At 44.2% G+C, this 22,893-nt stretch overlaps 1 protein-coding gene across 6 annotated transcripts in view; it reads right to left on the bottom strand.

Moving 5' to 3' along the window:
- Dgkg (diacylglycerol kinase gamma) overlaps nt 1-22,893 on the bottom strand; it is a 207,806-nt gene that overhangs the window by 6,076 nt on the left and 178,837 nt on the right. For all 6 annotated transcript variants that reach the window (XM_075967989.1, XM_075967983.1, XM_075968007.1 and 3 more), the window contains 2 exons: nt 11,540-11,660; nt 9,076-9,136 (listed from right to left, as the gene is read on the bottom strand). In XM_075967989.1, coding sequence (XP_075824104.1) covers nt 9,076-9,136; nt 11,540-11,660 — 182 coding nt within the window. The remainder of the gene's footprint in view (nt 1-9,075; nt 9,137-11,539; nt 11,661-22,893) is intronic.

Raw genomic sequence — 22,893 nt, 5'->3', positions numbered from 1 at the left:
GGGATAGCCGAGTGGGAAGGCTTAACCGCATCAGAGGTTTTCCTGCATTGGTCTCCAAACCTAAAGCGTCAGCACCTCCCTGGAACACATCAGGAAGCCCCATTCTTGGGCCTCCAGACCTCCTAGATTAGAACTCTGAGAAGTGTTCCAGTCACGCGAATTTTAACCTTCACTCCAGTCCCACAGTTCATCAGACTTATGAACAACTGTGGTCATTTCCAACTTAATGATTTAACTACTATCCAACTGTAGAAGGAGATTCCTTTTAAATTTTACTTTTTGAGACATGTACCCAGGCTGGCCTCCAACTCATTGCGTAGCTGATTACTTCAAACTTGTGATCCTCCTGCCTCTACCTCCCTGGTGCTGAGATTATAGTGTGAGCAATGATGGTGGAGCATGGGATACTATTTTACAGCACTGTGTAAGGCAGACATTTTTAATAAATATATATGTTACATATGTAGATATGTTTCTCTATATAAACAGATGTCTGTTATTTAAAAGTTTAAAAATCCTCCAACCAACAACTTGCTTTCTTGGTATACTGCTTTATTTCCACGCTTTCATGTCTTGACTAAAACTGAAATCAGCATCTAGAACTACTCTGTTTTGATATTAGTTTGCCAGTGCTTTAATGTCCTCTATATTTAATTTTAAAATAAGTTTATCTTTAATTAATTTACCTTACTCAGCTTTGGAGAGTGAACCCTGGGCCTTGGCTATGTGAGGAAAGCATTGACCCATGCGCTGCACCTCCAGTTCTGAAAATTTTATTAAATTGTACTTTCAGTGTCTAAAAATTATTCCATTTGATGAATATAATGTAGTTTATTTAAAATTCTTCAGGGCTGGTGAGTGGTTCAGTGGTTATGACCATCGGCTGCTCTTGCAGAGGACCTGGGGTAGCTTACATAGTGGCTACTCTCTATATAACTCCAGTTCCAGGGGATCTGGAACCTTTTCTGTCCTCCAGGGGTATCAGGCAGGCACACTGTCCACATGCATGCATGCAGATGAAACACTCATACACATAAATTTTACAAAAGTTTTTAAAAGCTTACATCCTCACTAACTGTTGGGCTTTTGTGAAATTTTTCATTTTTGCTACGCTGCATGAAGCAGAAACTGACATTCTTATCCATCTATGTCTGTATTTTCAAGACATTTTTATTTTATGTTTATGAGTGTTTTGCCTGTATGTCTGTGCACCGTGTGTATATAGCACCCACAAAGGCAAGTAGAGGGCATTAGATCCCCAGGAACTGGAGTTAGAGACAGTGGGAGCCACCATGGGATGATGGGAACTGAACCTGGGTCCTCTGCAGGAACATGGTTAACTTAACTGCCGAGCCACACAGTTCTTCCTGATACAATCCAGAAGCAATCCAGAAAAACTGGGCCAGCTCATTCTCCTGTCTTACTAAGTGTGAGGCCTTACCACGTCCTTGACAGAAGCAAATGTTTTCTTAAAGTTTCTTGGCATATGAAGAATTACATGGTGTTCAAACTATCTTAATTTGAAAAATCTTTTTAAAAACTAATGTTATCATATATGACTCCATGGTTAATAGCCTGTGTCATTTTATCTGCAGATTGTCTGCCCATTCTTACACTTTTAGTGCTTTTTTCTACTGGATTCCAAGTGTTGGGGTTTTTTTTTTTAATAGTAGAGGAACTAGCCTGCTCCTATTGTAAACAGTTTGCCCTTAAGCTTTTGAATATCTAAATTAATTTCTGTTTTTATTTTACTCGGTTGTTGTTTATGTTGGTGTTTCTCACAGACTCTAGGCTGGCCTCAAACCTACTCTGTAGACAAGGACGGCCTTGAACTGCTGATTCCACTACCTCTGCTTCCCAAGTGCTGGGATTAAAGTTGTGTGTCACCGCTGTCCAGCTAAATAAGTAAGTTTTTAGGCACCCTATGTACCCTAAGATTTTTTAGGACTCTATTCTGTACTATTGGTTTACTTATCTAATAGTATAATAAGGGAATATTATTGAAATTATTGTGACTTTATAATTATTTTAGTGTCTCATGGACAGTCTTTCTTCTCTTCTCCTCTTAAAACAGCGGCAAAGTTAAAACTCTTCTTAAAGTTTCTTTATTAAATCATCTAGGAATTGCTTTGTTTTGTAAGGTTAACCAAATTTGCATGGGGATTTTGGGATCCCTATTTTGTACATGGGACATCTCTGTGATGGCTATGTTTTATTGATCTGATATAGTCCAGAATCATCATCTGGGAATGAGGTGTCAGAGAGGCATTGTCCAGGTCAGGTTGGCATGGAGGACTGTCTTGTTTACATAAACAGAGGTGGGAAGACCCACCCACTATGAGTTACACCATTCCCAGGCCAAGGGATCTCTGGTCTTAGATGCAATGTGACCAGTTCACTAAAGCCCCTGCCGCTGTGGCTTCTCCACTGGGATGGACTGTCCCCTGGAACTGCCAGCAAAACAAACCCTCCCTTCCTTAAGTTGCCTTGTCAGGGTATTTTCATCATAGCAACGGGAAAAGAAACCAAGATGTTTTACATATTCAATTTTTAAAACTTCACGTCTTATGGGTATCTTCATTAGTGTTTCACAAATCAGCTGTATATTTTATATCTTGTGACTACTGTTATCATATTTATTTATTTTTCTAGTAGGTCTATTGGATTGGTTACTGCTGGTAGAGAGGAGTGCTATCATTTCTGTCTACTTTCCTATAGGACTTAGCCTGGAATAATTTATGCTATGAGGTTTTCCACTGATTATTGAGCTATCTAGGGTCACTATGCCTTACAACAGTGACAGTTTAGACTGTTTCCTAAATATTAATATTTATTTTCTATTTCATATATATTATACTGCCAAACGATGCTAGCATTTATTTCTTGTCTGTGACTTTAATAGGAATTTTTCTAAAATTTTAGTATTAAGTAAGATATTTGTTATTGGATTAACAGAAAATTTTCATAATTTTGAAGGAGATTCTTTCTAGTTCTAGTAATTTTTATTTTCTGTTTGTGTTTTTTGAAACACGGTTTCTTTGTGTACCTTCAGCTGTCCTGGATCTTGCTTTGTAGCCCAGGCTGGCCTCAAACTCAGAGATTCTCCTGCCTCTGCCTCCTGAGTGCAGGGACTAAAGGTGTGCACTACCACCACCCAGCAGTCATAGTATTCTCTGAATCTCTATAAAAATAAGAAATGTTACCAGGCACAGTGACTCACACCTTAATCCCAGCACTTAGGAGGCAGAGGCAGGCTCAGCTCTGTGAGTTCGAGGCTAGCCTGGTATACAGAGACGTTCTGGGTTAGCCATGGTTACCCAGGGAGACTTTGTGTTAAAATGAGACAAGACAAAATGAATGAGCAAAAAAACAAAAGAAATGCTGGCTTGAATAGATGGCTTATTATTCTTGCAAAGGACCCCAATTCAGTTCCCAGTACCCACAGTGGGCAGCTCCCCATCACCTGAACTCCCCAGGTGCCCTCTTCTGGCCTGTGTGGCAGGCACCTGGACTCACATGCACACGTGCATGCTCACACACACATGCACATGTAATTAAAATTAATCTTAATACAAAGAAACGTTGAGTGTTATTAAACACTTGTGGTCATCTTTTTACATTAACATGTCATTTTTCTCTAAAACAGTGATAGCAGGTTTCTTTTCTCATTCCTATGATACATCCTAGGGATTTGAATGATCCTTTCAACATATTTTTCTGACCTACCTACCTGTTGGCCTGCATTTTTAATTCATATTCAAATTTGAGTCATTGCTCTACAGTTTTCTATTTTTCAGTATAATCTTTTTCAGTCACCAGTTCTTCTGTGTACGTGGAGTACATGTGTATTGTGAGATAAATGCACATGTGTGCACATATGTTTGTAGTATGCATGCATGTGTGTTCTCATGCCTATGGAGGCCCAATGTTGATATCAGGTATTTTGTATCACTCTTATCTGATTGAGACAGAGTCTGTTCCTGCCTCCATAGCTTCCTGGTTGACTGCCTGGGGCTGGCAGAGAGTTCCAGGGTTCCTCTTGTCTCTGATTCCTCTGCATCAGAGCTACAGACATGCCTGACAATGCCAGGCTCTTACATGGGTGTCAGGGATTCAAACTCAGGTCCTGATGCTGTGTGGCAGGCACTCTGCTGACTGACCCCTGTCCCCAGCCCATCAGAGTGACATTTCCAGAATGTGTGTAATATACTTTCACCCTGTATTACTTTCATAATATACTTTCTTTATAGTCACCCTATGACCGCCGCTTGTCCTCTCCCAGTTCTACTGATCTTCTTCTAACGGCCTTCCTTTCTACTTCTGTGCCTTTTGTTTCGCTGGACATCACCTCTCATTAGGACTTCTTACCAGAGCATTACGGGAGCACAGATAACTTACCACTGACTATACCACGGAAGGAGCACAGATAACTTACCACTGACTATACCACGGAAGGAGCACAGATAACTTACCACTCACTATACCACGGAAGGAGCACAGATAACTTACCACTCACTATACCACGGAAGGAGCACAGATAACTTACCACTCACTATACCACGGAAGGAGCACAGATAACTTACCACTCACTATACCACGGAAGGAGCACAGATAACTTACCACTCACTATACCACGGAAGGAGCACAGATAACTTACCACTCACTATACCACGGAAGGAGCACAGATAACTTACCACTCACTATACCATGGAAGGAGCACAGATAACTTACCACTCACTATACCACGGAAGGAGCACAGATAACTTACCACTCACTATACCACGGAAGGAGCACAGATAACTTACCACTCACTATACCACAGAAGAAAATGTCCTGCCTTGCACTGGCAACCATTACCTCTATATAGATCCTCAGGGTCTCATGATCCCCCTCCCTGCTGAGTTCATCTGTTTTGAGGTCACTTTGCATATGAGTCTTTGAAAGCATTTTCTGTTTCATTAATGGCTGGATTTCCTTCATTCTTTTTGTTCAAGTTTATTAGAATCAAAATTACATACTAGGGCTGGAGAGATGGCTCAGAGGTTAAGAGCACTGACTGCTCTTCCAGTGGTCCTGAGTTCAATTCCCAGCAACCACATAGTGGCTCACAGCCATCTAAAATGAGATATGGTTCCTCTTCTGGTATGAAAGCAGACATGGAAGGAATGTTGTATACATAATAAATATAAATAAATCTTAAAAAAAACAAAATTACATACTATTTTATAATTAATAGTGCCATTTCCCATATATATTAAGGCTTTATAGTACAATTGCTATTTTTACATTTTAATATTCCTGATACCAACTTTTTTCTCTTTTAAAATGAGACTTTCAAACACTTGCCTTGTTGAAAAAACCAGGCCTAGATTTTACTGTGTTTAAAGTTATTTACTTTGTCTTTTATCATTATTTTTTATTTGCTTTCTTATGCTTGGTAAAGGATAGCATTTAGCTTCTGTATATAATATTATATGTAGCATATATTGTTGTGGAATAATCTTTTGTACACTGTGAAGATTTGTCATTTGGATTGGTCTAATACAAAACTGAATGGCCAATAGTTAGGTAGGATTTTGGGGGCAGAGAGGATGATGGGAAAAAGGGCAGAGTCATGAGAAAATGCCATGAGACACAGAGGAAGGAAGAAGGATGTGCAGGAGGAGAAGTAACAAGCCATGAGCCATGGAACAGCACATAAATAGGAATGGGTTAATTTAAGTTATAAGAGCTAGTCAGAAACTTATAATTAATAAGAAGTCTCCATGTGGTTATTTGGGAGCTGGCTGGAGGGACAGAAAAAATCCGCCTTCAGTATATATAATATATCATATATTCTTTTGTTTTAGGTGTATCTTTTTTTTTTTCGAGACAGGGTTTCTCTGTAGCTTTTTGGTTCCTGTCCTGGAACTAGCTCTTGTAGACCAGGCTGGCCTTGAACTCACAGAGATCTTTTATGAAACATCTAACTTGCAGCCGACTGCCTCTCTGTTGCATCCTTTGAAGCCGGTTCCTCCAGACATGTGTGCTCTTCTGTCTCTTCCTCCTTCTAGAAGGACACTGATTTGGTGAATTCAGACCCCACCAGAAATCAGCCTTGCTAAGATTTTGACTTTGGTTCCAGCCCCTAGAAGGACTGGAAAATATACTTCAGTTCTTAAACCACCAGTGTGGACTGGCACATTTTTGTTGGCAGCCAAGCCTAGAACCCCAACAAGTAGAGGCAGAAGTGAGACTGTGAGTTCATGATCAACCTGAACTATACACACAGCAAGACCTTATCAAAAAAAAAAAAAAAAAGCAAAACAAAAAGAAAGAAAGAAAAACCCCAAAGGCTGGCGTAGCTCAACGGTAGGGTGCTTGCCCTGCTGGGTATAGCTCAGTGCCAGGGCGCTAATCCTGCATGTCCAAGGCCCTTGAGCACAGTACTCAGAGGGAAACCCAACCAACCCAAAACATCACCTCCCAGGTTGCCAGTCTCTCGTTCATTGTTATATCCAGGCTACTATTTCTTTACCACTGAGCAGAGTTTTCCGACTGCACAGGACTTTTCACAGCGAGTTGTATTTTCTAAAGGGTAACACTGGGGGAGGGTCTGGTGAGGATGTGGGAAGGATTTGCCAATTAAAATAAAAATCAGTGTTTGAATTTAAATGAATGGCAGCCTCTGGCATTGGATATCACTGAGTCACCTGGGAAAAAACATGTGATTTCTTCCAGCCATTTTTAAAAACGATTTAATTATTTGGTGTGTGTATGTGTGCACATGTGTGTGTGCACATGTGTGTGTGCACATGTGTGTGTGTGCACATGTGTGTGCGCACACATGACTGTAGGTGCCCAAGGAAGCTGTTGAGTCCCCTGAAGTTGGAGTTATAGACCGTACTGAGCCATCTGACATGGTTGGGGCCCGAACGAGAGTCCTCTGTGAGAGCTGCGGCTTACGAATGCTGACATTGCCGCAGTGTCCCAGTCACTGGTTTTTTCAACACAGGAGAAGACTAGAAAAATTTTCTCAGCCCAGTAAGTAATAACGAGCAGCAAAGATTCCCTCCATCCTGCCTAATTCCAGCAACACAGAATACTATTATTGGTGTTTTTAAAAATTTTTATTATACCTGAGAGAGATAGGACAGAGTTTTGTGGGGGGATGCCCACAGCATTTTGCTTTCTGAGAGAGAGACAGAGAGACAGACAGAGAGAGGAGAGACAGTTTTGTGTATGGGTACCCACGGCATGTTGCTTTCTGAAGTTGGTTCTCTCTTTTTATTATGTGGGTGTTAAGGACTGATTGGCAAAAATTGCCTTTATCTACTTAGCCATATCACCAGCTCCCCTTACTAGTTTTTATTACACTGTGTTTTTATATATTTATTTTTACCCTTCCATAAGGTTTTGATAAGAATTTGCAGATAAATTTCTACCTTTGACCTTTATAGAAGATGTCATGTCAGGCATTTAAAAAAAACCGCAAAAGAGAACTTGATACTTGGAGGGCTCCAAAGAGAACACTATCAGGGATGAGTAGGAGATGCTCAGAAAGACGATGTCTGTCTCTTTTATCGGCTGTCATACTGAGGACATAACTCATGAAGGACCTTGGTGGATGTGCTGAAATCAGGACAAGGCTTTTTCTTTACCATGGAGTTCCTAGCTGGGCTCTTAAGGGGGAACAATAAGAAGTGAGGAAACTTAACTCTCATAGCAGCCCTGGCTGGATCTAAAGTAGCAATAGTTGGACAAGAAAGGGGGTTCTATTTATTTTACATTTCTGTTCACGTGTACACATGTGCCTGCATGAGTTCATGTGCACCACATGCCTGCGGGTGCCTGTGGAGGCCAAAGGCTGTCAGACCCTCCTGGTGTAACCACTTTTTTGGCAGGACCGTTGGCTCCCCAATAATGACATGGAGGCTTATTATTAATTATGAAATCTCGGTCAATAGTGTAAGCTTGCTTTGAATAGCTCTTATAACTTAACCCATTTCTATTCATCTACGTGTTACCACGTGACTTGTGGCTTTTACCTCTCCTCCTACATGTCTGTTTCCTCTGCATCTACTGGAGACTCTGCTTTCTTCTTTCCAGAATCCTCTCTGCCTAGAAATCCTGCCCAGCTTTTGGCTGTTTAGATTTTTATTAAACCAATCAGAATGACACATGTTCACAGTGTACACAAAAGATTATTCCAGGGGCTGGAGAGATGGCTCAGCAGTTAAGAGCATTGCCTGTTCTTCCAAAGGTCCTGAGTTGAATTCACAGCAACCACATGGTGGCTCACAACCATCTGTAATGGGGTCTGGTGCCCTCTTCTGGCCTGCAGACACACATATGGACAGAATATTGTATACATAATAAATAAATTATTCCACAACTCCCTGAAACTGGAGTTAGAGGGAGTTGAGAGCTAGCTGACGTGGTGCTGGAAACTGAACCTGGGTTCTGTGCAAGAACAGCTCTTAACCGCTGTGTTCTCTATCTCTCCAGTGCCCATTTGTTTGGGGCAGGGTCTCTCTATGTAACCCTGGTTAGTCTTAAACATAATCTGTAGCTCAGGTTGCCTTGAACTCACAAATCCTCCTGCCTCAGCTTGTGCAACTATACCTTCCCTGTTCCACACTCTTTATTCATTTGCTGATGGCATTCTAGAGCTGTGATTACAAGTCTGGCACTACATTCAGTGCTCTGTGCCATATCAAAGCAGATAACCAACCAAACCTCTGTGTGGCATTTCCAGGGAGGTCCTCAGGACTGTGGATGCACCAAGGGAAGCATGTCTAGGTACTGGGTAGGATCTGGGGCACGTAGGCATGGCTTCCAGATAAGGAAGCATTCTCTAACATCCAGACTCACTCCTCAGCAGAACAGTCTTTCTTTTGACCCCGCCACTTGGGTAGGTTCAAGCTAAGGCAACACGGACAAAGTCTCAGAGCAAAGTTGGAAAGGGGCTATTCCCGACAGCCTTCCAGGGTCCCGCTTACACTCAGATGCAGTGATTTTATACCAAGTCAGTGTCTTCAAGGGGTAAGACAAAAGCACGCCTCTCATGCTCACCTCCAAGACTGGCAAACTTACTGTGCAACGCGGCTGCATCCAGGGCTCTCCATCTACTTGCATCGGCAGAAGCTTGTTAGTCCTGGAACCCCCAAAACCAAAGAAACAACAGTGAGTCTCTCAGAGCTGGAGAATCATCATTGCTTCCCCCCACAGAGAGAGAAGCATGAAGCCCGCTCGTGCTCACTTAGGAAAGGTTCATTGAGACCAGGAGAACTTTCTGAAAACATAATCTTCCGCGCATCTCAGGGACTGGCCTTAGCAGGTCTGGAACAGGCTTACAGATCTGTGTTCTAACAGTTACTATAGGGATTTCTCTAGCTTCTGTCTTCAGACTCCACTTCGAGAAACTCATGGGCGTATCAAAAGCCACAGCCCCTGGAAAACTGGCCAGCAAACATGGTGGCCCCACTGCTGAGCAGTCCAGCAACAGGCAGAGGGGAAAGTGGATCATGCCAGGCTCTGCCCTGGAGTAGGAAGAGGCCTGCATGCCTGACAGAATGAGTGGTTGCAGCCTATCCAAGAGGTAATGTCTCTGAGCTACAGAGGTTATCACTGTATACACTCAGCCGCACTAGGTAGGGTACTCTGGATTCATATACACCGTGACTGTGCTGGGACAGGAACATCTAGGAATAGTGACCCAAGGTGTAGGAGGAGAGGTGAAGAGAATGTGTTGCCCTCTTGCTTGGGAAAGGCTTTCTCTTTGGCATATGGGCTCTGTAGACTCTAATGTGTCCTCCAATGCCTTGGGAGGAAGGTAGTCTTCCATGTGAACAGTACCACCCACTGGACCGGAAGCTCTTACCTGAGCTTGGTAGCTTCCCTATTTTTGAAATTACAAAATGGGAGGGGAAAGCACTCTTTTGATTCAGTAATTCTCTTGGGGACTCTGAGTATATTTCATAATAAAAACAATGCATCTAATAATGAAAACAACATATTAGCAGAAAGGAGGTCTTTGAATACTTGGGGATAGAGAAGTATTGGAGAGGGCCTAGCAGGATGGAGCTTTTAGCTACTCCTCTGTTTCCATCTGGAAATAGATCTGTTGACTGCTGGAAAAAGCCTTCGTCATACTTAACTTCTTGGATTTCTTTTTGGCAGTCAGGACACTGTGTTCTCTGTAATCTACCAAGGCCATGGCTGTGATATTCTACAGAAAACCTAGCCCCATAGGTATGAGGGCTCTGGGCAAGGGCTGTCCAGGTTGGTCTGGGAAGCAAACGTCCTATCACAGCAATGACTCCAAAAGACAGGGGGCATGATGACACAGATGGTACAGAGATAGGAAATGACAAAGGGATAGGGGAACAGACCCTCGGGGACCACAGAAGGGCTCCGGCTGAGGGAAGATGGAAGGGCCAAGAACAGATTCCTCAACTGTGCTCTCGCTGACACTTGCCCAAGTGCTTCTGGAAGAAAGGGCTCTTTAATGCAAGTGCCTCTGGGAAATTCTTTACCCCGCAGCCCTTCTAGGAGATCCCCAAGGCAAACTAACAGATAGGATCTGTAGCAAGAGAGAAAAAGGAAAGGAATGAAGAAGTCTGAAACAGCCAGGTTGGGTAAGAAGTCTAACTAAGGAGAACTGAAATTGGAGGAACTCCTATCAGATGCCAGAGCATCCAGGCAGGCTGGCTATGTATGTCACCCATGTCCCAAAAAAAACCTGCTACCCTCTTGTCAATACAAGAAGTTCATTGATGTTAATCGGTTAGCATAAGAAGACATCCCGCACACAGAACAGCCGTGAACCCTGGCATTATTCTAATGTTTTACAATTTTAAAGAGAAAACAACCAAAGAATTGGAGCTCTGGACCTTATATATGTCCTGTTTATGTCACCAGGTAATTTTAAGAGGATAGGCTGTCATGGCTCCTCTAGTTGATGACGGCATTAAATCTGGCCCGACACAACTCCTCCACCTGACATTCAGGGGTCCGAGCAGGAGCCAGAGGGACAGGGGGTTTGCTGTTGAGATCATGTCTCTTGGAAATGATAAAGAAACTACACCGATGAAATGTCACCAACATGGCTGCCCAAACAAGACTAGAACAAGGGTGGCACCAACAGACATGCTATCATGGGTGGGGGTGGGGAGAGGTAGGGGGAAACCCATGGGGCATCAACACTACACCAAGAACTACAGGCAACCAAGGAATGCTAACAGCAGGAGAAATAGATTCCCCTAGGGAAGGGCACACCTATTGGTTATCCAATACCAAATGGTCATCCCTGAAATGATATACATACAAATGACCATATGGCCTGAGCAGATAATTGGGATATATTATATATATAATATATATTATACCAACAATTAAAGAATACAATCAAAGTATTCTTTATAAATACTGCTAAGCTTTTTTCGCCAATTTGCTACAGCCTGAAGTCTGAAGGTTGCTCCCCAGACTTTTTATTATTTTCCCGAATGTTCAAGGGGGTAGGGAGACCCAGACGATGCTGGGTAACAAGGGAACTTACCTAATGATGACAGAGGAGCACTGGGCCAGCCTCCTGCCCGCACTCTTCAAGCCAGTATAGATCTGTCCCATTTCCATGGCTCCCTCTAGACCCACAACTTCAAGGAGCTGGTCGCCGAGGTCTGCAGAGTAAACAGCAAAGACCATGGACACTCTTCCCTCTCACTCAGGATAGTCTGTCCAGAAGCTCTGGTCCCTTGATGCCCAGCCCAGGTCTAGCTGTCATTTCCCACTCAAGAGAGCTTTTATATACTGAGTCAGACATTTTTCTCAAAAAAGAAATAGCTGGGCGGTGGTGGCGCACGCCTTTAATCCCAGCACTTGGGAGGCAGAGACAGGCGGATCTCTGTGAGTTCGAAACCAGCCTGGTCTACAAGAGCTAGTTCCAGGACAGGCTCCAAAACCACAGAGAAACCCTGTCTCGAAAAACCAAAAAAAAAAAAAAAAAAAGAAAGAAAGAAAGAAATAGATGTACCTTTTTTGAGGGAGCAGAAAGTTAAAGCCAAGTTATAGTTTTTTTAAAGCATTGATTTTGAAGATTAATATGTATCCAGTGAGTAGGCTGACATCAAGCAGTCTCTTCAAATATAGAGCAAGAAACCAGCTGTTTCTGAACTACACCAGCCTAGCTTGTAGAGACAAATTGGTTTGGGTCTACGATAAGAAGGAATGTTCGAAGAGTCTCTAACTATTCTTAATGTCAGAGAAACATGTTGGCTCTGCTAACAATGACTGATGGTTAATTAGCTTCAAATTTGGCCTATGCTTAGCTGCTGGTGAGCCATCCTCTGTGGACATCCTCAGGAAGCTCAAGAGACTTTTTCAGCGTAGCCCATGCCTAAGTCAAGCAAAGGAGAAGAATATTCCACCTGCATCAGACCATTGTGGCTCACAGTGGAAAAGGAGGTAGAAAAACATAAACTCCAGGCTCCATATCACAGTACCAATGCCCTGCAATGGTGGTAACGGCTTCCAATACCCAGCCTGGGAGGAGTGATCCAGTTTACTGGGATTTTTGGCTCCATTTTCCACTGTGAGAATGATGGCAGGGGTGATGTTGGATGCTGGGCCTAATACTCACTCTAAAAGGCAACTGCTTGTGCAGTTAGAGCTGAAGCAAAAATTAAGACGCAGGGTTTAAAGACCAGTTTATCCCCTTAGAGAGCAGGGGAAGAGTACGCTTTCTCAGATGGAGGCCAGTTACTACTGTTCCATTAATAGCCACGGGTGAGAAAGCTGTGCCAAGGCTTTTGTTTGCTCATCAAACGGCTTCTGTCCTCCAAAGACACACTGTTTAAGATTAGTGAAGAAATATTTACTCTTTTGTTTAGAAGATGGCTGTCTTAAAAATACTCCACTGTTTGATGTCTATCTAATGAAGGCCGCTGGCCACAGCACTGAACTGACAGTCAACACTGAAGTCTAAATGTCTGATCATTGAGAGACGTTAGCTGTCAAGAGATAATAGTCAAATCCATCTGTGAAGAGCACACTGCTTCCCCCTCTGTATCCATCCACACTCCACTCTCCTCCCTACGTTCCCCCTTCTTCACATCACGGAAAAGATACTGTCTTTTTAAGCTCTCCGTCTCATTTGGACTTGGGACAAGAAGCTATAAAAGGGGAAGGTTTATTTAGGAGAACGCTCCAGGCTCTCTGAAGGAGTTTGGAGCTAATCAACAATAAATGTCTAAATCTCTAACCACTTCATTAGTTCCCTTACCAGAGAGGGTTGAATAATCCTTGCAGAGTCTTAGCTTATTGTGCTGGTTTAATGGTGTCCGCGAAAACAACACAGTCTATGGGAGGTGGGGGAGGCAGGGGGGAGGAAGCAAGAGAAGAGGATGCAGGAGATGAAGGAGAGAAATGTAATAGAGCACTTGTAGGGGCTAGGAGGGCAGGGGAGTGGTGCTGGGATAGGAGGGAAGAGAAGAAAATAAAGGCATATGTTTTTAGACATTCTTCTGCACAGTGGCAGAAACAGATACCTTAGAAAATGTTGCTCTTTGTGACAGGCTTTGGTATCTGACAGAGCTCAATGGTTCAGTGTTTTCCCTCCTTGAAACATGCCCTGGTAACAAAATGTTCTAAGAAGCAGGGCACTTAATAGACTCTCAAGTGTTTCAGCTTTACAATGTCCCTGTCTTTTAACAAATTTTCCCGTTGAATGGCTTTAAAGTTGTTATCACTTCCCACACATTACCTTGCAGCTATCGCTTCCCACACATTACCTTGCTTCCTGGCTCCAGAAGAGCTGTAATGAAGGCTGATCTCACCAGCGGGAGTGGGCAGGTGGGGGAGGGGCTGGCACAGATGTGGGCTGGAGGAGAGGGTATGCAGGGGAAGGGGCTAGGGGCTTGTTATCCCTTTGTCCTCTCACTTTTGAATATGTATATGAATGAATACGAATAGGTGACTCTTGCCTGGCACCCTACCGCTACCCATGACCCTGACACCTGCCTGCAGGACTTAGCTGCTCTGCGCCCTCTCTGCTATTGCCTAATATCTTTCAACTTCCTAGAATGCCTACTGAGAAAGTCTTAAAGAAATCTATTTTACATTTCTTTCCTAAAGTAACTAAGCATCAAGACCCTTCTTTTGTATAATAAGTATAAATAGTCCATAATTTCAGTTTTCTTTGTGCTACACTTTAAAAAGAGTTCTTCATCACCTAACCCCTCTTTCCTTCCTCTCCCACAGAGAAGCTTATGTACGCAATAAGTTTGGTACTAAAATGAAGGAGAACAGAATGCAAGTCAATGTCTAGGCACAAACAACAGGGAATGTTTAGGCTCTGTGTTTAGAACACAGAATCCAGGATCGGGACATCTGGTATACCAGGTGTCTGCTTTACCTTGGGTACCAATGATTCAGAGTTTGGCGATTGTGTCATGATCATATTGTCTTTATACTCTTCCACTCACTAATGTTTAAGACAGAGCATCTCTGCACCTTAGTTATGCAGGATTCATTCACTCAGTCACAGAATTGCTACGGAGTCAGCAACAAGGTTCTAGGCACTGTGTTAGGAGCTGGCAATATAGAGCATTCTCTTGCTGAAGGAATCTTGTCTAAGGAAGAGAAAGAATTCGGTGAACTACAGTCTATAGTATTTTTCCCTAGAGAGATTTATTATTTAATTATTATTTATTCTTATTATTCAGAAACTTGTCCAAACCCAGAGGAGGAGATCTTTGGGCCAGGCACAAGGTTGTGCAGCCTATGAGCCTTCTAGCCATGCTCTTCCTATTCCTTGGTGACAAGGCTTTGTGCACACAGGTATGCACACTGAACACTTATCATCTGCATTCTAGGAAAGAAGGAAGCCACGGCGTGGGAAAATGGAGAGAGGAGAGCGTGGAAGCAAGGGTTAGGGCTGCAAGAACATCAGTTCCAACCTGTTCACCCTCTAGCATTCAGCGTTATAAATGCACATCTCACCATGTCATCCCCAGACCCACAATCCTTAGTGGCACCAAGCAAAACACCAAACAAGGGCTCGGCCAAAGAAGATGCAGTATGTGTGCCTTCACACCCGAGAGGTGACAAGGAGAGAAAGGTTTGAAAAGAATTTGCCTGTTGGAATGCGTTTGAAGGTTTGACATTGTTTCTCCTGTTACTTTCTATCACGGACAGAACCCAAGTAGTCCATGAAAGCACACGCGTTGTAGCGTCATTTATAAAAGTCACCCCACTGCCACATTTCTTCCTGCATGGGGACAGTTAAACAAACAACATGGTATCCACATGACAAAAATTTTTGCTGCCATTAAAATATTTACAAACCAAGTGTGGGAGCTCATGTTCATAATCTTAGCACGGAGCTTGGGGGTGGGATGGAGGGAAGGGGACTGTGGTAAGCACAAAGACTACAAAGTGAGTTCCAGGCCAGCCTGGGATACTGTATGAGACCTTGTTTTAAAATCACAACACACATATTTAATAACCGCAAGTATGTTTATGTGATGATTATTATGTCAATATATATAAGCTTACTTATGTAGCATGTTCTCACTAGGTAAGATGATACACATAAAAAAAAATCTTTAAAAAAAATTAGCTTCTCACTCACGGCAACAAAGACCAAGCATTAGTTCTAGAAGGTTCTCTGGGTTGCTCTTCCTTTAGTTTGATTAAGATGGTCCTCAAGATGTTCCATGCACACACAGACTACAACTGCAGCCACTGTACCACACAGTCTGGGTTGAATGGGGAAAGAGATGAAGGAACGGTGGAAAAGGACGCAAATAAGAGACTTGGGAAGTTCTAGCAAAGGTGTCCTGAGACAAGGAGTGGAAGGTGGATGAGGCGCTGTGAGCAGATGACCTGTGGCCTCAGTAATGAGCATCTGGACTGAACAAATTAAAGGGGAATGTGGCTATGCCAGTGGTTTCCAAACTTCGTTGTATGTCAAATTTACCCTTTAAAAGCAATGGTACTGCCGGGCAGAAGGAGTGCATCCCTTTAATCTCAGTACTTGAGAGGCAGCGGCAGGCAGATCTCAGCTAGGCCAGCCTGGTCTACCAAGCGAGTTTCAGGATAGCTTGAACTGTTATGCAGAGAAATCCTGCCTTGAAAAAGAAAAGAAAAAAAAAGAAAACAAACAAACATAATGGTGCCCAGTCGCAGCCCCTATCAGCTGTTAAACTGCATGGGATGCTAACCAGGCACCACGTTTATTCTGAAACAATCCCCAGGTATTCCAAAGTGCACTGCAGTTTATATCCAGTGGGCTGAGTTTCTGCTGCCACTGGCTAGTGGTTCCCAGAGCGTGGCATTAAACCAGCAGGCTTTTCATCACGTGTGAATTTGTTAGAAACGCACCTCCTTAGACCCCACCTCAGATCTGAGATATTCTGAAGGCCAACTCTAACAGACTGTGTTCTAACAAGCCCTCTGGAAGATTCCAAGACACATTCAAGTCTGAGAAGTTGAGCCCGAGGCAATAAAAGTACCCACAGGAGTTCAGGTGAGGAATAGAGCAAGTTACTTCCCCGACTGCTTTGATCTGGAACTTTCTCAGGTGGAGATTAGGGATGCTAATGCTCACCCAGAAGTGTGTGAAAGTGCCTGACTGAGAGCAGCATAAAATCTGACTGTTTTACTTTTCCTTTCTCTCTACAACTCCTAAGCATTTGCCTGCATGGCTTCTTGGAGCTGTCCTCAAGCCACAACATTAGACCTTAAAATAACATCAAACTGTGTTCCCTACCATCGCCTACCTCCATGCAGAGGCCAGAAAGAAGGGTGTGCTTTGGACAAAGAGGGCAACCTACCCTGTCATTTATGCCTTTACTCTCTACCCAGACTCTAATCTCCTTCTGACTTTTAATCTCAACCTCATTTTGCTTTTATTTATTTAATCCTAACGACTGTCAGGCGGAGAGACCAAAGCTCAACAAAGATAGGTAAAAGCTGGCAGAACCCTGGTATCCATGGGAACACAACTTTAGACCTTCCAGTAGCTCTGGAAGCCAGAGGGACCATACCCAAATCCCAAATTAAGGTCCCAGCAAGGTTGGTGTGATAGTTTGAGAGAAAATGGCTCCCAAAGGGAGTGGCAATATTAGTAGGTGTGGCCTGGTTGGAGGAAGTGTGTTACTTTGGAGGCGGGCTTTGAGGTTTCTTTTGCTCCAGCTTCCCTCAGTGTGAGTCGGTTGACTTCCTGTTGCCTGCAAGGTATAGAACTCTCAGCTCCATCACCATGTCTGCCTGCACACCTTCATGATCCCTGTCATCATGATGATGGACTGAACCTCCAGAACTGTAAGCGAATCACCCCAATTAAATGTTTTCTTTGTAAGAGGTGTGATGGTTATGGTGTCTCTTCACAGAAATAAAAACCCAAACAAATACAGCTAGCTTTCCCGGAAACCTTCCCTTGGCTTACAGATCACTGCTGTCTTGACCACCCAGACACCATTCTGTGCACACACATCCCTGTTGCCTCTGTGGCTCCAAAATTTATATGAGGACAACAATAAGATCATGGCTCATCTTAACAGCTTCATATTTACTTAATCATGTCCTTGAGGGTTCTGTTTCTATAATGCAAACCCTGTTCATTTTTGAGGTTCCTCAAAAAAATATAAACTAGAATTACCATATGACCCAACTATAGCTCTTGTATATAGACCTAAAGGATGCTAAGCCAGCATGACACAGAGATACAGGCACACCCATGGTCTTAGTGGTTCTAGTCACTACAGCTAGGAAACGAAACCAGCCAAGATTGTCTATCAACAAATGAATGGAGAAAGAAAATGTGGTCCATACACACAACACAATCTTATTTAGTTTTACATATAAATGAAATTATGCCATTTGTGGAAAAAATGGACGAAACTGGAGATCATTTTGTTAAGGTCGATAGGCCAGATTTAGAAAGACAAATGATACATGCTCCATGTACACACAGATTCGGGACTAAAATTTTTGCGTGTATCACACACAGGTCATCAAAAGAGAAAGGGAGGCAGGGATCTTAAGGAAGGTAAGATTGAAGGAACACATATATGCAATCATTACATATGACACAGATGTACATATGACCAGCAAAGGAGGGGCAAGGTGATGGGGAGGAGGAAAATAAAACCTATTAATTTATATACTAACTTTACCAAAAAGAGCCTGTATCAAATATAAGGACAGTCTTAGGTACCACAGTTTAGGGCTTTCAACTTGGGAATTTAGAAGGTGATCAAGTCCACCTGAAAGAGGGGTAACACTAGAACACGCCTTGATGTGTTGAGAGAATATGAGGGTATTCTATACACAGCAATGCTCCTTGTCACTGTGCTCCAAAGGAGCCAGTGTGTGCTGTAGGTACTAGGACCTTCTTCCCTCTGCGAAAAGAAAAGACATGGCCTAGTTCTGCTTGGCAGAGGAACAAGGCCAGTCCCACTGTCTAGACAGGTGAGTGGAAGCTGGCAGGCCTTCCTACACACTCAACCACCAAGGCTCAGACAGGTGTTGCCTGGAGCTCCTCTCTTCCCTCTGTGTTTCCATGGAGATGGTCTGTGCGTCCTTGGTAGCTCAATGCTAACACCCGAGAAAGCTAGGCACTGCTCAGCTCACCTGAGCCCCAATTGGAGTGAGTATAGATTCAGCCCAGCTCCTGGCAAAGGCATTTCAAAGCAAGCGTCCAAGTACTCGAGCCCTGAAGACCTGTTCTGGTCTTCTCCAAGTGACTCAGTCGCCTCTCTTGTTCCCAGCCTCAGGGGCTGATGCAGGACACGAGCTCCACAGAGCTCATGAACCTGTGACTCAGTCACCCACTTCTTCTTGGGGACTTGGTGTGTACCCTCTGCCAGGTAGACATGACGTCCTGCAGGCAGGGCAGCCAGTACTCTGTAAAATCCCATGTCATTGGAGTAGCACAAGGAAGTCCTCAGGAAGCAGTCACTGTCACTGTGATTTTGTTTCCTTGGAAAGGTTTTGCTCAGATCTCAGCAGGAGATGCATTTCCGTGTCTGTTTCCTTTATGCTAAAAAGAGCCTAAAATGGGCCCTCAGGTATCCTAACCATTCTTGTGCATACATGAGAGGCATGAGAGAAAAAGGAGTGAGAAGAGAGAGAGAGAGAGAGAGAGAGAGAGAGGGAGAGAGAGAGAGAGAGAGAGAGAGAATCCTAACCATTCTTGTGCATACATGAGAGGCATGGGAGAGAGAGAAAGAGAGAGAGAGAGAGAGAGAGAGAGAGAGAGAGAGAGAGAGAGAGAGAGAGAGATCTATATTGCCTTCTCTTGCTCCTGGTGTTCTAGAGCATAAAGGCATGGGCTTGACTTTCATCCCTGCAGGGCACCCCTTCCTTTGTGCCATGTGCTTGTCACATTGGTTCTTGGGCTTCTACTCTCATGCGTGTCAAGCCTCATCAAGGCACAAAGGTAGCCAGGAGGCATAGTCAGTTTTGACCTGCACTGAGGCAGCAAAGGGGTAGGCAAGAGAAACTAGATTCTAAGACGAAAGAAATGGCAAGCTGTGGGGGAGGGAAGGTGCTGGCCTGACTGGCAGGAGACAGAATGCTGTTTCCTTTGGGCTCTGTCTAGTAGCACTGTCTTAGACAAATCATGTCCCCTCCGGGACCTTGGTTTCCCTCAACAAGGGTGATGCACCGATCCTTAAGCAAGTTTGAGCTCTGCTGCCTATATGAAGACCCGTTTGCTGAGGGGTCAAGAGTAGATAGGCCTCAGTCTTGGCCTGTCGCCACCATGCAGGACATAGACTACCTGGTCCAAGTGTTGGTGAGGCAAGAGAAAGCACAAGATAGGGATGCACAACCAGGTGATCATGGCACACGCCTTTAATCCCAGCACTTGGGAGGCAGAGGCAGGCGGATCTCTGTGAGTCCGAGGCCAGCCTGGTCTAAAGGCTGAGTTCTAGGACAGCCAGAGATATACAGGGAAACCCCGACTCAAAATACATACATACATACATACATACAAACAAACATACATACATAAATAAGCTGGGTTGGAGGAGTGCATATGGCTGCTTCTGGGTTCTGCAGGCCTGCCTGTGTGAGCAACAGAGTGAGAAAATGGCTCCCTTCATTCTGTGGCTGTATTTTCTGGACTAAGCCAGAGCTTTGATGAAGGTGCTGCATGGGGGAAGGAGGGTTTCTAAACCTCTGTGAAGAGGGGTAGGTGCTTTAGAAGGGAAGAGACCAGGTAAGGGGTGGGAAGAGCAGGGGAGGGGGGAGTTCTTAGGCAGAAAGGAGATGTGTGTGGGGGAATCTCAGAGCTCTGACATTACCAAGCCGCTAAGGTGAGATTGGACAAGAAGAAATGATCCTTCCATCTTGGATTTCCCGACTTCCTGTGTTATGATCTGTGGCACGGTTGTCACAGCTGAAGAAAAGGGACCAAGGCAGGGGTACTATAGGGAATTAAAATGAGATGACGAATGGAAAATATTTTTAGCATATGGTGCTAAATATAACTAGATGCATAACAAGTGTTGGGTGAACTGACCTGAACACGGGAAGAAGCCTGAGCTGGCAGTGTGCAGAGAAATTCAGGTCTCTGCTTACAGTAGCCATTCTGCCAACAGTAGCCTAGGCTCGGGAAGAGGCTAGGGTGTAGAGAAGGCAGGCCTTGAAGCTTGGGCACTGAGGAAGCAGGGAACTGTGGTGGTTTATGGGGTGTGTGTGGGGAGACTCAGCTATAAACAAAGGATCCTGGGTCTACCCACCACCACTCTTGGTTCTACCCAGTAGAGCTCTTCAACCAGTCTTACGAATCAAGGCTTTACAGTTGCAAATCTATACTCTGCATTAGCTCATGTTCTCTTTCTCTCAATCTCTGTCCCTTCAAACCCTTGTCAGTGTCTAGGACCAGCATACATCTCTTCTATCTTGTTCATTCATTCATTCATTTGGTCATCGGATATCTATAGATCACCTGCTAGGGGCATGGCATAGTGCCAAGTCGCTAAGGCTCAGGTTCTGAAGGAGAAACTCCCTTTCTTGTGTCCCACACTTTTGTGGTACCCACTGACTCTGCTACTCCATGGTACTTGCCTGTTATGCTAGTATTAACATGGTTGCTAGGTACCTCTTGATCCACCCTACAGCAAAATACCATGCTGGCGGCACTGTGGATTGGGGGCTGGACCACGCTGTCTTTCTATTGCAACCTCTGTAGTATCTGGATCATCTTAAGTACTTGAAGCCAGGTGTGACTTCATGCAGCTTGACTATACATTGTCGGTGTGATTTCACCGTAGTCTTTTAACCCCACGGGGTTTCAGCTTCCTCAGACAGAAATCAAATAGTGAAATATACAAGTCTTTAATCTCCTAAATAGGTATTCACTAAATGACAGGCCAACACATTATTTGTGAGTTGACTAAGAGTTAACACTGAGGCTGAGAGCTCACGACAGTGATCTTAGCATTTAGAGAATCCTGGGCCAGCCTGGGCTACATGGTGAGACTGGCCAAAAAGACCAAGAAGATCAAATACTATGGATTAAATGCCTGTCTCTGCTCCCCACCCCTCCAATTCATATGTTGAAGCACCAGTTCTCAATTTGATAGCAGGTTTTGGGGACATCATAAGGGTAAATGTTTAGAAAAGGAGCTGTAAAGAGAGAAACTTTCCATGTGACTGATGACAGAGCAGGGAGGGTTCATCCGCAAGCCAGGATGTGGGACCAAACTGCCTGGCGGCTTGATGTTGAACTTCTCAGTCTCCACAAGCATGAGAAAGAAATTTCTGCTGCTTAATCCATTCAGCCTCTGGTATTCTATTACAGCAGCCCTAACAGACTAGGACATACACAGTGCTTGCACAAAACAGAAACGAGCCAAGAACTCTGAACAGCAGTGTATGGGCCTGCGGCCAGCATGGTGCTTTGCTGTGGGGGTGGAGCTCAGGAACTGCCCAGTATTGGACAGCTTCAAAGCAAGGCACAGGGAGGGACGGGTTTGGGAACCAAAGTGGTGAAAGCAATGGAGCAACAAGGACGAAAACAAGGTGTTGAGTCCTGGACTAAAAAACCCGGATTAGCTGCTCCTTCTGCATGTAGAAGGTGACGTTTTCCTAGCCCCTCTTTTATTTTGAGAGGCAGACATTAAGCCAGAGTTCAGCTCCGGCTTGAACTGGTGAGAGCAGGTTTCCCTCTGCAGATGGTAAGCAACCTCCCTGGCACCTTTCCACTTCCCCAGCCCCTCCCAGGTCTCAGAAGATGGGGGTGGGTGGGAGGAGCCCCAGCTGGAGTCCTCTCCGCTCCAAAGTCAGCCAAGGAAGAAAGACCAGTTGTTTCCCTTGGATTTCCAGCAAATTTGGTTGGGTCAGGGCCAGCTCAAAGAGATGGGGTTGGGGCTAGGGTGAGTTACCCAGTGTAGAGCATCCCACATTTAAAATGCCTGGACTCTAGTTCCACACCCATCAACTGACCTGGGACAAGTTGGTTAACCTCCCCGCAGTTCATTTTTCTGGCATACAAAACTTCGTGATATTCTCAGGGGAGAGTAGCCAGGTCAACCCGCACAACTCTTATCATACATCACTGGAGAGGCCGTGGGCATGCAGATTCTGTTCCAGCATGTCTGTGTGGGCCTTGAGAGAGTCTGCATTGCATTCAAGGGATGCCCATCCTCTTGGTTCATGGGCCATTTGAGGGTCTAGAGCACAGACTAGCTAATCGTGGCATGAGGACCGAAGACCGTTTGTTTGCTTTAGTTGATAAAGTTTTATTGGAATATAGACCCACATACTCATTTAATTACTCTCCAGGACTGCCTCTGCGCTAAGTGAACTAACTGAGTTGGAAAGTTGCATTGGAGACACAAAGCCTAGTTACATGTCTTATTATAGAAAAATATTTGCTGCCCCTAGGAGACCGAGGAGGAG

Source organism: Microtus pennsylvanicus, chromosome 1, assembly GCF_037038515.1.
Source record: "Microtus pennsylvanicus isolate mMicPen1 chromosome 1, mMicPen1.hap1, whole genome shotgun sequence".
Lineage (NCBI taxonomy): Eukaryota > Metazoa > Chordata > Mammalia > Rodentia > Cricetidae > Microtus > Microtus pennsylvanicus.
This window is presented reverse-complemented; position numbering and strand designations above follow the sequence as displayed.